Source organism: Zootoca vivipara, chromosome 8 (assembly GCF_965207765.1).
Source record: "Zootoca vivipara chromosome 8, rZooViv2.hap1.1, whole genome shotgun sequence".
Lineage (NCBI taxonomy): Eukaryota > Metazoa > Chordata > Lepidosauria > Squamata > Lacertidae > Zootoca > Zootoca vivipara.
Genome location: NC_142591.1, coordinates 62,267,524 through 62,282,076, shown reverse-complemented (window position 1 = coordinate 62,282,076; position 14,553 = coordinate 62,267,524). Strand labels below are relative to the sequence as shown.

Sequence of the window (14,553 nt, the reverse complement as noted above, 5' to 3'; positions counted from 1 at the left end):
ATATAAGAAAAGCAGTATTCCAGCTACCACAATGTGTATGTCATGTTGGAATTGTTCCTGTTCAACATGGCTAATACTTTACATTTAATTTTTTGGGGTTAATCTTTTAAGATCTCAGGAGCAGGAAAAATGGCTTATCATTTAAACAGATTTTACTTCAACCCAAATTCCTGGAGGTACTAATTTCAGAGCTATATCTGGTAGTCTGTTTATTTCCTCCTGTAGGACTAATATCAGTTTTTAGGGGAGATTTAAATTGGTTGTTCTTAAATCCCTCACTCAGTGCTGTACTCTGAATTGGTTTCAACTGCACCCAATGGCTCCTAGTAAGGATTTCTGTGGATTTATTAAAAATGGGAAGCTCTGGTCACAGGTCTCCCACATTATACCTTCTATTCAAGTGACAATTTGAATGGTATTCATATTATGCCACCAAGCCATTTATATTGAAGATAAATATTGCTTGTCAAGTTTTGTCTGTGCTTTATTTGTTAAAAGCTTCCCAGAGTGGCTGAGGCAACCCAATCAGATGGGCAGCATATAAATAATAAATTATTATTGTTATAACAGTCATACATATGACTTCACTGCTTAAAAAATTATCTGTTACTCAGGAGCATGTTCCACTTTGATCAATGGGACTTACATGGGAGCAAGTTCCATTGAATACAGTAGGTCCTATTTCTGAGTAAACATGCATAGGATGTCATTAGTGGGAAATCCCTAAATCAGGCATAGGCAAACTCGGGCCTCCAGATGTTTTGAGACTACAACTCCCATCATCCCTGACCACTGGTCTTGTTAGCTAGGGATGATGGGAGTTGTAGTCCCAAAACATCTGGAGGCCCGGGTTTGCCTATGCCTGCCCTAAATAGATGCTTCTCTGCTTCTGGAATGGAAAATAGGTGTTGAGGGAAGAAGGGATAGAATGAGCGGGGGGGGGGAGAACTTTTTCACACAGATAACTACGGTATTTACAGGATGATTACCAGGCACTAGCATAGTTGTAATATGTTCTGGAGTTTCCAGGCAATCCACATTACTTCTTTGAAATGTCTTGCTGTAGTTCATCTGCAGGTGGCTATAGAAATAAAAGCGATAACTTCATTTACTCTTTCTCCTTCCTATATCAATTCAGAGTTTAAAATAAAATTGGATAGGGAGCCCTCTTGGTTTACAAATCTGCAAAGCCTTTATTATATAGTATGAGATTGTTAGATAAAAATGTACTACTGAGTTAACCATAAATAATAGTCCAGTTTACAGCCTACACAATCAAAACCCAGCCCTGATCCATGTGTCCCTGAGATGTTTGTTTGGTGGCCACTAGAAAGTGTGGATTGAACCAGAATATCTGGGTTTTTTTAATGGAACATTTCTATGTTTTGTTAGAAAATCTCTTCGGGGCTTTAATACATCAGTACATTTATCTTTTTCAAGTCTATTTCATGTCGTCCTAATGTGCTTTTGCTTATTTTATGAATACTTCCATCCAAGTGTTCTGAAGGATCAGTGCATTTGGAATGGAAACTTGGTATGCTGTAGAAAAGTATAATAATTGGACTATTCTAACTGATCACCCAATTAATATACGTAGGAAACGATCAGACAATAAGCTACTTGTATTTAACATGGCCCCCCCTTTCCCACCCCCAGCTAGGTGATGCTGATAAATATTTATTCTGGAAAATCAGGTTTTGTTTCTAGTAACAGTAGTTGTAGATAGCTGATATTTTGAACTATTTATTTATATTTTTGTCCATAATAAGATATACACATGGCATTTTGTGTACCTGTTCCAGGCATTGTTCTCCCAGAATTCATAAATGATGAAGCGAGATTCACCAGAAAACCTCTGAATAGAAACACTAATAAAACAACAGAATTAATTTGATAAGTAGATAGCAAAGCCAGTATGAAGAAGTAATAAGTTTGGTTAAGATGTAATGAGAACCCTGGCTTCTCACTTTGAGAAGAAGCTGCCACATGCCTTGGACTTACATATTCCCAACCTCTTCAGTAGCCACAAGGAGATCAGATCGAAAGTTGTTTCATATCTTAAACTGAACCAGAGTTCCCTGTAATGCCCAAACTTAAGAACCTGTGGTTTGTTTTAATATTAAAAAACCCTTATTTTCAGATCATTATATTCACTTTCAACTGAAATTCTGTTAGTTTTTTTGCAAGAAAAGAGGAGTGGGACGCTAAATCCAAACCACCACCACCCATTCCAAAAAACAAACAAATCCTGATCGGTAGGATTTCAACTTTATAAAGAAATGATTACAGTTCTGGCACCTAGATCTTGAGGAACCCAGTTTGCCCCACAGCTACGGTAGAATGGTATGCATATTTTCAGTGGTGCCTCGCTTAACGAATGCCCTGCTTAACAAAATTTTCGCTTAACGAAAGGATTTTTTGAGCAGAGGTTGCCTCGCTAGACGAATTCGTTTTATGAAAAATTCGTCTAGCGAATCACGGTTTTCCATAGGAATGCATTGGAATTCAATTAATGCATTCCTATGGACAAAAAAAATTCAAAAAAAATTCAATGCATTCCTATGGGATTCGCTAGACGAATTTTTCGTTATAAGAAAAGACCCGTGGAACAAATTAAATTCGTCTAGCGAGGCACCACTGTATATTGCTACAACTATAGTTGCATATAACCTTCCATCCAAGTTCTCTGCAAGGTTTACATAAATGGTAAAATACAATTTGAAATAAAAACACTAAATCAAAAGTAAGTCACACAATCAGCTAAAGTCTTTAGGCTTTACTTGTTTTCAGCTGTATAAATTAAGACACAATTGGTGTCAAATCAGAAAGAGACCAGCAGGTGTCACTATGTACATAAGGAATACAGTGTGCGAGGAAAAAGTCAACTACGGTATCCCTTTTAACTACAGTATATTCAACAGGTTACTTTGCAAGTACAGCACTGTATGTTAACCTTTTTCTTTAATGGGTAATTCGCTGTTGCTCATAAAACTTTTTGGTTTGTTGTAAACATCTAGTTTTGCAGTCCATTTTGTTTTATGTTAAGTATGGCTGCTTTTTTGGAGCAGATATTTAAGTTCCATTGAAATTAATGAGAGTTCCGAGCTACTAACTTTGGCTGGTGCCAGGTCATAATGTGAGGGATGCTTATAGAACCCCTTCGCTAGTTGTCATCCTGATGACTTCCGATGGAATTCTAAGCAGAAATTTACAGCCATCTAAATTTTCTCATCCTCTGGGGCCAGCAAATGTACTCACTGCAGGCATCCGTCTTGAGAAGAGGCCGTGTCCACATACTGCTTCAGAGCAAACCGGAATTGCTCCAGTTCTTCTTCTATTACTGACATCTGACGCTGAACTATCATTATGTGCTGACAGAAGTATGAAGACAATATTATTAGTGAATGCATTGCACTCCTGATATCAGAGCATTTTTATCTTGCCATCTGGGTTGATTGCATACAATAAAATATGGTATGTAAAAATATTTTTTACAGTATATGTAAAAATAAGAGCAATATAATGCAAAGGTTGTTTTTGTTTTTGTTTTTTAAAGGCTGAATAAAGCAATGATGTAACTGGGTCTTCCCTCTAAATGTAATATACCGGTAATTGTGTTACTTTTGAGGGTCCTATTGGAATGCTCAGTAACAAAATTTTGCATCCTTACCCATAAGTAAGCCTTACAGAGGCCAGTGGGACTTACTTCCAAATTAGTATGCATAGGATTGCAAGTCCTTGTTAATTAAACCAGAATAGAATATCCAAAATTTACTTCATGCCTCCATGCAGAAATAACTGCATCAATTCATAATCTAGGGGTGGGGTACTTACAGATTTAGTGTTTTCTTCTGACACCTCTTCTTCCAGTGGCTCAAGCTTTAGATCCTTGCCAACAGCATGGAGGAGAAATGCAAACAAAAGTACCAGATATTAACTATCCACACAGTCATCCTCTGACTTGGACTTACAAGCAGCAGAACCATGGTAATTGGGCAATTTCGTTATAGTGTAACATACCTAAGCTATTGTTGGAATTTGAGAACAACAGAAAAGTAACTGTGTGCCTTGGGAAATAGATCCAAGAAACAACTTCTATTTTGTAACTGCTTGCTTATTGTCATTGGGATGTGCCACTGCTTTTATATACTCAGCACGGATTCAAGCCGACCTTCATATATGTAACAAGTAACACGTTTCAGCAACGAGGAAAGAAATTTTTTGGAGGTAGATAGAACAGGTAGTTATGGATACTGCCACTGCTGGACCATGCTGGCTAAGATAGGGAAAGATGTGGTACAAACTGACCAGAGGTGATTGAGAGCTGCCAACTGTGTCTGCTGCATGGTGATGAGGGTAGGGAAGAAGACCCACTTCTCTGCCTCCATCCCATCATCAAGTACCCACCAGCTGAGGGTTTTTTTGTGTGATATGCCCTACAACGTGCTACTTCAAAACCTTGCCCTTCAGTGGCAAAGAGGGCTACCCAGGTAGGTTATTTAGCTCATTTAGTGGATGTTGTACCTGCTCTACTACTGTCAGGGATGGAAGGAGAGTGCAATGCAGTAAGGATATAGAGGTATTCTTTACAGATTAATGAAGGACCTTGTGCTCACCTTCTGCTCTAGCCTGTCAATCAGTTTCTGGAGTCTGTTTATCTGGGTCATCCACTGGTTGTCTTCCTCCAACCAGCCTTTAGGAGACATAAATAATGGAGTTTTAAAACACTGTTGAAAACTATGGCTTTCTTTATTCACCTCTTTGTTTTGATGGGCATGTTTTCATCCATGTTAGAATATTCAAAGTACTGTTAATGTTCAACCTGGATAATGCTTTTCTAAACATCAATAATAGATAGCATTTTCCTACAATAAGTACTTCACATGACTCAACATTTCTTACTAAATGCAGCTAAGAAATTCTTAAGCCTTTCTTGTCCTGCAGTTTACGGTTACTCCAGTTTATAATTAATTCTGAGGACAGAATCTACTAGGTCAGAGAAGGGACATCCTTCAGGAGTTATTCCAGACTACATAGTTCCTTTTTCTTCCTGGACACTGTGTGGAGATGCAAAGCTTCAGAAGGTGCTAAATATACAAGATCGCATGCAGAAATGTGCTGCTTAAAAATGGCTGCCCGAGCTTCTTACAGTACCGATACTTTGGTTTACACAAAATGCCTATGCTGTATTTATGTTTAAAGTACAGTAAGACTCATACAACAGATGCAGTATTTTCAGATAAGCACATAGCCAGAAGGGTGGGAAGAGTTCTTAGAAAACGTGGACGGCTGCGATTCATCTTCAAAATGAATGCTATGCAAATAACTTTGAACTTGGAGTGGCTTTTCCCAGCATTGTTTCAACATGCAAAAATGGCCCCCATCCGGATCCTTCTTACACACACAAGTCTGATTGAAATTAGCAGTGTCACCTGTGGCAGCTCCTGGTGACAAAATGTTGCTGTCACTGTGGTGGGTAAAATCTCTTTTTGCTTTGTAAGATTGTTAGCTGGTAGATAGAGACCTTAGATTGCTCATGGTAGATATAACCTGGCACATTCCTTGCAAGGAAATGCCTCTCTGGTTTATGAGGTTTATTGGCATTTTGTTTGTTTTAAAATGGCAACTACAGGAGAATCCAGTCAAAACTGGGACTGTGTTATGTGGGGATGCCTTTAACCCTTTATGCCACAGTCCTAATTAACACCCCCTCCCCCGGTAGCTGCTATTGGCTCTGGAAGGGGAAGCTCTCATATTACAGCATACTTTTTGATTCATGATAAAAACAGTTGCACTAGATGAGTGCAAAGGACAGCTACAGAAATTGCTCTGTGTCCTGACTGACCACATATAGGAAAGAACACAGCTTGTTCCATAAACAAAAGGGGATAGATCAGTGTCAAAAGGCAGCCCTTTTTCTTGTCAAGCTAACATGCAGCAGCAGGGACCCTTGATCTTGCACACCTGTTTTTGAAGTGCCTCAATACCCTACCTTGAGCTAGGAGGAGTTCCCTCGTATCCGAGAGCAGTTTTCTCAAATCCTAGATGTGCCAGGGCAAAACTGAAGTTGGTCATAAAGGAAAGGCACTCTCTGCATGTGTTCAAATATGTTTGCATTTCAAAAGATGAATTGAAAACCAGTTTGGGAGCTCATACTTTTGCATAGCTGCCAAGTTTTCGCTTTTCTCGCGAGGAAGCCTATTCAGCATAAGGGAAAATCCCTGTAAAAAAGGGATAACTTGGCAGCTATGCTTTTATCATCTGCATGATTTCTACAGCCCTTTTAAAACACGAAGTTTTTCAAGCCATTTGTCCCTTGTAACAGCCCTGTGAGATTAGTTGGTAACACCTCCACTATAGAAATAGGGAACTGCAGGTAAAGACAGAGATCTAAGTGAGGTGGACAGACTGTTCAATTATGACTACAAGTTGCTGGTTTTTCTCAATTTGCTTAATTGTATATGAAAAAGTAGGGCCTTTGTACTGCTTTGATTTTACCTGTTCTCCATATTCCAATTTAATATTTTCTCTGATGTTGGATAGCTTCTGACTTTTCTGTTTCCACTGTATTTTTACAGTTTGTTCAACTGGCAAATAAATGTTTAGGGTGGTATATGCAAACTACTGCACATGTCCGCTATATGACAGGAGTTCACACCCAGATTTGTCAGGGCCAATTGAAGTGACAACTTAGGGCCATTCACACTGGTGTATATCTGAACATTTTGTAAATGTATTCCTTAAAGCACCCAAATCACTCATACATGCATAATCCAAATGCCTCGTATCAGCACTTGGACTTGGCAGCCCCCCCCCCCTGCAGTATCCCAACTGTACACTTGGTGGAATATGAGAATTACCTTTTACTGGGATTTAATTTCATATTAATTTAAATGAAACTTGCTATTTGACTTGTCCTTGGTGGTTACAACTTGTAAAGCACAGAAAACCAAAAATGCAGTACTTCTCTTAAATAACGTTACCTTGGTTAAAAAGAGGGCTGACTGGAGAAAAACTGCTGTTCCTTTGGAGTCTTCGACTTGAACGTCTTCCCAGCTGCTTAACTGCAAGCACCTCTGGCTTTGCTGGCCTTTGTCTTACAAATAAATATTTATATATGCATAAATCAATTGGATTAATGAAACTGTCTCTTTATTCTAAGCATGTTTCCAGTCCTCTTCACACATAGAAACACACATACTAGGAGCTGCCGAGTCACAGAATGTAAACATTCTAACTGCAGAGGGTCTGTCACAAATCTGGCATTCACCACAGAGCCTAGAACATAAGCTTGAGCAAAATCTAGGGAAAGGAAGATTTGGGGTGGCTGCCAATCCAGGTAACTGGAAAGCAGAACGGCCTTGGAGTCATTCACCTATCGGAATGAAATAAACATCCCTACAGTAAAGGTGTGCATCTGGTTCATACAAAGCTCAAATTCTGAACTGATGCAAGCTGCTTTTTTCTGAGGTGACATATGGCTTCACTGGCTGAGGGGCAATATGATTCTATGGAGCTTCCTCTGCCATCAGAGAAAAAGATTCAACTCTAGAGGGCTTGACACTGTGGCCATGGAAAACTCCCCCACCATTGCTATTCCAACAGCAGTGAAGCCAGGAATGGGGTGTTGCCCCATGGGGCATGTCCATCACTGTTTAGAGAAGGAGGGGCTGCAGGGAGCTTGCTACCTCCTCCTTGCCAAAAAGTATCACCTGCTCTTGCTGTCATTTGCCCTAGGACTGCAGAAACCACGAGGGAATTGGCCCCATCCACTGGCCAAAGGAACAAGAGCCACCAACTCCTCTTCAAGCAAGAACAGCAACGAGGGAAGCTCAGCCTAACTATCCATAACTGTTTAGCACTTTGTTCAGGTCCTGAAGGACTCAACTTTCCCACCCCACTCCCTTTATGTATTCTGTCTTTAGTTTGCAAGTCTGACAGCAGGGCCTGTTTTTCTCTCTCTTATTGATGTGAGCTGCTTGGGGAGGCAAGTTATCTGAAAGGCAGGCTAAAAGTATGGCAAACAGCTAAGAAAATGTCTAGGGAAGCTATACTCCCCAGACCCCCAAGATGCTAAAGCAACTCCATCTCCAGAGTTGGGGTAGTTAATTCTCACCCACTGGCTGCAATGGGAGGGAAAAGTTTATGAGAGAATAATGTGGCCACCCTCCTTCCCTGGCTGCTGCGAGCTTGCAAGGCTCTGGATGTGGCAGTTGACCCACTGGAAATGCAAAAACATACCTTCTCCAGTAGGTTAGCTTGCTCTTGAAAAAACATTGCTTGGGTGGAGTTTTACTGAGAGTCGACCCAATGAAATGAAGAAACATGATAAGGTTAGGTACATCAATGTCAACTGAGTCTACTCTGAGTAAAACCTAGTTGAATAAATACCACCCCATGGGATCACCATTAACTGGAAGAAAATGTATTGAGACTGACAGTGGCTGTAGGAAACCCGCAAACAAGATTCGAGTGCAAGGGTACTGTCCCCTCCTGGGGTTTCCAGCAACTGGTATTCAGAAACATTACTGCCTCTGACTGTGGAGACAGAGCCATAGCCATCATGGCTAGTAACATTTGATAGTCCTCCTCCATGAATTTGTCTAAATTTGCCTATTATGTTTTTCCATCCACAAAACATTTCTCCAGTGTTTGCAGCCTCCCTGGCTGCCTGTACTCCCTGATCTAAAAAGCCTCATGGAAGAAATTATCTCATGACATCTTCCTCAGGGTTATGAATGATGTAAGGCAGGCTTCCTCAACCTCGGCCCTCCAGATGTTTTGAGACTACAATTCCCATCATCCCTGATGACTAGTCCTGCTAGCTAGGGATCATGGGAGTTGTAGGCCAAAAACATCTGGAGGGCCGTGGTTGATGTCACCCAGGAAGGCTGCTGAGTGCTGACTGCTACTGAGATGATTTGTAGAATGAGGGAGGGGAGGGAGATGTTCATTCACAAACATGCCTTGACCACTTGAAATGACTTGTTTTTACAATCGCAAGGTAATAGGAGCACACAGCATTACTCAGTTGCAACCTCCCCCGAAACAATTCCTGATACATTTCCACAGGGGTTGGGGAACGGTTGAAATCTCACTTATCTTGACGGGTCTGTTCCTCTGTGGTTTCCATGGCGCACTCCAGGGAATTATGGAGCGACTGTAGCTGATTCACTGTTTCTTTCAGCAGAAAGCGAGTCACAAACTGTTCCAACTTGGAAGCCTCCTGATAATTCTACAGAAAAGAAATAGACACTAGCAGAAAGGGAAAGTGCAATATTTCACACTTGTGCAGCTTTCCTCCTAAACATCAGCTGCACACAGTCTGTATTCCGTGCTCTCATAAGAAGACAGCATGTGCTCATAATGTGATTCTAAAGCAGTTCTATAGTATTTTTTTAAAAAACAAAAACGAACAACAGTACAGGAAACAACAATAATTCCTAAACTGCTGGGACAGAAGTTTTATTGTGGCCCAAGGAATACCTGAGTTAACTTGTTAGCAGGTCCTGTGAGCCGAAACTATCTCCACCTATACACAGGAGGCTGCCTTCTGCATCTCTACAGTTCCCTACTCAATCTCTTTACAGTTGAGCTGGATAATTCTGCCCTGTCTATGCTAGGAGTATTTGGAGCAAAAACGATGCCAACATGCAGGAGAAAGGTCTGCTGTCATAGGAGGCTGCCTGTTGCTCCTCTGCATGAATCATCATTAGAGGTGGTAACTCTAATTACAGATAACTTTTAATCTATGGGCAAAACTAGGTGATGCATTAAATGTTTTATTACTATTATTAAATATATATATATATTTGTTATTAAACATTAAATCAACATATCACAAAATACACCAAAAAAATAAATAAATCCAAATTATACAAAATTAAACTTATAATACAAAAAAGATAAAAAAAGAGAAAAAAGGAAAAAAACTAAGAAAACAGGAAAAAACAATAAAAAGAACATAAAACACAATAAACTTCCCAGCACTTCCATGTCAGTTCCCTATTTACAAATAAACTCTACTATGCATTAAATGTGTGATAGCATCTAAGCTGTCCAGTTTCCTTTTCTTTCTGACAACCAGGGAATTGGCCTTCCAGCCTGTAATAAACAGCGAGAGAAGGCTAATCCTCCCCTCCCCAAGTAATCCTGACCAAAATTAGCCCCCAAAATTCTTATTTATCCTTGGATGGAAAGTGCTATTTCTGCCAATTGCTTGGCAGGGTTTCCTTCTGGGATGATTACCATAGCTGCCATGTTTTCCCTTTTCTCGTGAGGAAGCCTATTCATAAGGGAATTTCCCTTTAAAAAAGGGAGAACTTGGCAGCTATGATGATTACAATGTGTGTGATTTTCTCAGGACCAAGCATGGTTAAGTCTCACATGATTCTCACTCTCCCCCCATCTCCATCCTTTCTCCCTGTTATTTCAGAGGAAAAGCTTGAGACATTAAATACACTTCTAACATATTGCTTAGTTTGGCAGCCGAACACATGCCAGCAATTAACCTACAGGTGTCAGAAATCATAGCTGGGAGTGGTGGGGGAGGCAATACTGGTTTGCTATAATTGTTACTTTTTATAGCAAGATTAACAACAACAAAAAGAGGGGAAAGGAAAACAAAAAAGGGAAAAGGAAACAAACTCACATTAATAATACAATGATAATTGGTGCATCCATTTCAGTTTAAACATATAAGTTGATACATGCCATCCAAATGTCTTGATAATCAAATGAAATTGGTGTTTATGAGAAATATGTTCAAAGTGTAGCAAGGCCAGAAAGGGCCTTGGACCATTGCATAATAGATGTTTATATCCTCCCAAGCTTGAAGTATAAAGCCTCTTGGGGACCATCAGGGCATGCAAAATCCACTTTTGTCCTGCCATTAGTTCCCATACCACAACTGTAAATGCCAAGGATTTCACTAAAGGACATCATATGGTTCCAAGACATGGCCTGAAGCAGGGGTCAGCTACCTTTTTCAGCCGTGGGCTGGTCCACTATCCCTCAGACCATGTGGTGGGCCGGCTTTTTTGGGGGGGGGGATGATGAACGAATCCCTATGCCCCACAAATAACCCAGAGATGCATTTTTTTAATAAAAAAATCACACACTACTCATGTAAAAACACCAGGCAGCCCCCACAAATAACCCAGAGATGCACTTTAAATAAAAGGACACATTCTATTCATGTAAAAACACGCTGATTCCTGGACGGTCTGCGGGCCGGATTGAAAAGGCGATTGGGCCGCATCTGCCCCCAGGCCTTAGGTTGCAGCGGCACAGCTGTAGTTAAGAAGGGTAAGGGTTGAAGATTTAAACACATTGGGAAACATTTAAACTATAGAATACACTGCCATTAGACTACAGAATTCATCTGTTGTGCAGGACCTCCTAATGAACTCTAATTGTGCAACCTGAATTGCCCTGCATGTGACTGAATCCTACCTGAAAATAGCAACCGCCTGGAAGCACCCTAAGAGAAACACATGCTGTTCCCGCTAGGACATCAAACGGTTATTGAAATCCCAGCTGTGAAGCTGTCCCATGTACCACCCCTGCTAATTATGCACCTGAAGACATTAAAGTTGCCACCGACATTAATCAAGCCTGCGATATCACAATTCATAATAGCTACTACTTCTAAAGCTAAAGGGTGTGGGGAAGCCTGGCAGGACAGGTTGTCTGTGACTCCCTTTGGCACCGCTCTGAAGCTGGCACCAGCTCCGCGTGAAAAACATTTGCGGCGGCCTCTCGAAAGTGACAGAACGCATTTGTACCAGCAAGGCGAAGTTCTGCCTCCCCCCCCCTAAATCGTCCGACATGGCTCCTCTAATTGGATTAAAGCTGCCACAGTATCCAGCAGGGCTAATTCCATTGCTGGAAGCTTTGATTCTTTGTGACACCATGCTAGGGCCATCCACAGTAATGTTGCCGTAATGGGAATTGAAATTCATATTCTCCGGCAGATCCCCAAAATGGCTGCCTTTGAAGAGCAGTATCCTTTGTTGTCAAATGAACAAAACATTGGCAAAGGGGTTCTCGGAAGACCTGCCTCGCCTGTGAGAGGTTTGGTGACCTTAAAGAGGCTTCGGTGACGCATGATCAAAGGATGTTCAAATCTATAAAACATTACAGGTGTCTAACCTGCAACAAGAATTCTGATGAGTACTGTAGTTTGGGGATATGCTAGGCTAGCCTTCACTAGCTTGGGATACCCTCCCGATGTATCCCCCACTACTGGCTGGGACTAATGGGAGCTGTAACCCAAAATATTTGAAGGGCACCAGTTTGGCAAAGGCTGTGCTAACTAACTGCAGGGGGGGGCATTATTTAGGTCTTGGTGCCACCCTACACCTCGAATGGCAGGTAAAGAGGCAAAAAGGGTTTGCAGGCACCCCCGACCAGGTGACTGACAAATCTATGGGTACAGCACTTCACAAAAACTGTCAATCAGTTGATGGTTGGAGTTTCCAAAGTGGCACAAAAGGAATGCCAAGGCTTCCATTATACCCCGTGTATATTTGTAAATAAAGGAAATATTACGAAGTTAGCAGAGGACTTGAGAACCAAGGAGCAAATGATTACAGGACTTCTTTTTTTCTACGGCTGTCTAGTAAAGATGCATATAATTGCACTATTGCTTCAGAGAGGCTCGTTTACCTACTCAGATAAGCACAAAAGGTGGTAGAAGACATGATTTGATTTTTATTGATGGGGGGGGGGAATGTAAGAATAATTCTTATATTGAAAGAAAGCCTGTGCAATGGCCTTTATCGATTCATGTGGGTGAGATCACCATTCTGAGAGTTCTGACTATTCACACAAGCTTTCCTCTGCTATGTTTTGTGTTGATGGAAATTTGTTTTCTTTTTGGTGTGTTGAAGTAAACAATAATAATAAAAAGCAGTTTTCTTCTTGCTAGTTGCAAGATTAAAGCACCAACTTCTCTTGGCTCTAGTCTAGTGTCATAAAATGCAGGCAAGAAATGAAAGCGAACCCCAGGAGTTCTTGTCTCTTGTGTAGGGGGAAATAACATCACGAGAAAATGTTCACAGCTCTAGATTGCATTCCTCACAGCTCCAGTCCTTTGCTCCCGCTGCCCCACTAAGTCTGGTTCCTCTGACCTTAAGGGTCCATGATACTTTTAAATAAATAGAAGCACAGTGCAACTCTAGAGCCTGCACAGTTCCAGACAGCTGCAATAAAATTACTGTATTTTAATTTTCTAAATGTTTTTTGGGAAAGCATACATAATATTTTTCCCTGTATGTGTGTGCAGCGGGTGGATTCTAATGGGAAACTACCTAATTTGCACATCTCAAACCAATACAGGAACGGAAACACAGCTATCATTTGAAATTCACAGTTCTCCAAATTTTGTGATGCAGTTGCCCAGCCGATGTAACCAAAACACATATACTAAGGGAACTGTGAACACAAAAACGAAGATATTTTGAAAATGACATACAAAAATGCATTGAATCAGGAGAGATTGCTTGCAAAAAATGTGAATTTTTTTTCAAAACTACATACAGAAGTGTGCTTATTAGGAAAAATTGCACTAAAATGCTGACAGATTTTAATGTGGATTTAAAAAGGATTTTTTAAAAATTGCCATGGAGAAGTAGAGAAATGAATTTTACCACTGGGGGAAATGACAAAACAAAAATGTAACAGATTTGTCTGTCCCCAGTAGTTCTTGGCATACAGATGCCCAGTGGTTCAACCCTGGCTTTTTTAAAAAAAAAGGAATCTCAAGGTTTCGAGAGACTTTCATCTGAGGAGCTGCAGCAGCATCAGGTGCAGTAGGCAGTATGGAGACATATAGCCAATGGTCTCATTCAGTTTCCTTTTTGCCACAACAAACAAACAAACAAATAACATTATACCATTTTCCAGGTAAGCCTCACAAAATAGTTTACAGGAAAACTATTACATCACCAGTAAATAATGATGTTTTTCCTACTCACTAAAGCCTCCTCCAAACAGAAATGATTTCCTTAGTTTACAACCAAATACTGAAAATGGCTGCCAAGAAAAACTCGCTCCCAATTATAGTTATGGGAAAGTGGGGCGTCCTTCTCCACTAAGTCACAGGTGTCAGGTGTGGTTCCTGGTTGCTGCTTGCTCTTTCCAAACTGCCAAAGGGGCTGGAGTGGTGGCAAGAGGATGGAAACAGCTCTCAGCCTACCTCAGCTGTTCTGCAGGCTGTTGCTGGCTCTCAAAACATTAAAAGGTTTGATGTGAATAGCTGCCCGCAAAACAAGGAACAACAACACATTCTAATAATAGCAAAAGGTTAAGAAATAGGAGCAGCTTCCTTCACTCTGCTTGCTAAGCATTCTGGCACCCTCTTATATCCCCTGCTGAAGACACACCTCTTTACTTATTTTTTAGGGTTGCCGTATTTCAAAAAGTAAAAGTCAGGACACCCCAAAAGTTGTTGAACTTTTTTTAAGGAAAGCACTGAAATTCTTGAGCTTTAATGTAGTTTAATGGTGAATTTTGGACATAATGAAGATGTAAAGGATTTGGATTATCATA

The 14,553-nt window shown here is 40.6% G+C and overlaps 1 protein-coding gene across 3 annotated transcripts in view; it reads right to left on the bottom strand.

Moving 5' to 3' along the window:
* The window catches only part of NECAB1 (N-terminal EF-hand calcium binding protein 1), a 43,848-nt gene that overhangs the window by 5,832 nt on the left and 23,463 nt on the right, over positions 1-14,553 (bottom strand). For 2 of the 3 annotated variants that reach the window (XM_035126011.3, XM_060277714.2), the window contains 7 exons: positions 9,099-9,235; positions 6,984-7,096; positions 4,617-4,693; positions 3,835-3,888; positions 3,259-3,371; positions 1,794-1,868; positions 990-1,081 (listed from right to left, as the gene is read on the bottom strand). In XM_035126011.3, coding sequence (XP_034981902.1) covers positions 990-1,081; positions 1,794-1,868; positions 3,259-3,371; positions 3,835-3,888; positions 4,617-4,693; positions 6,984-7,096; positions 9,099-9,235 — 661 coding nt within the window. Of the gene's footprint in view, positions 1-989; positions 1,082-1,793; positions 1,869-3,258; positions 3,372-3,834; positions 3,889-4,616; positions 4,694-6,983; positions 7,098-9,098; positions 9,236-14,553 lie in introns of all 3 variants that reach the window. The other variant, XM_088675690.1, reaches the window with a different exon arrangement.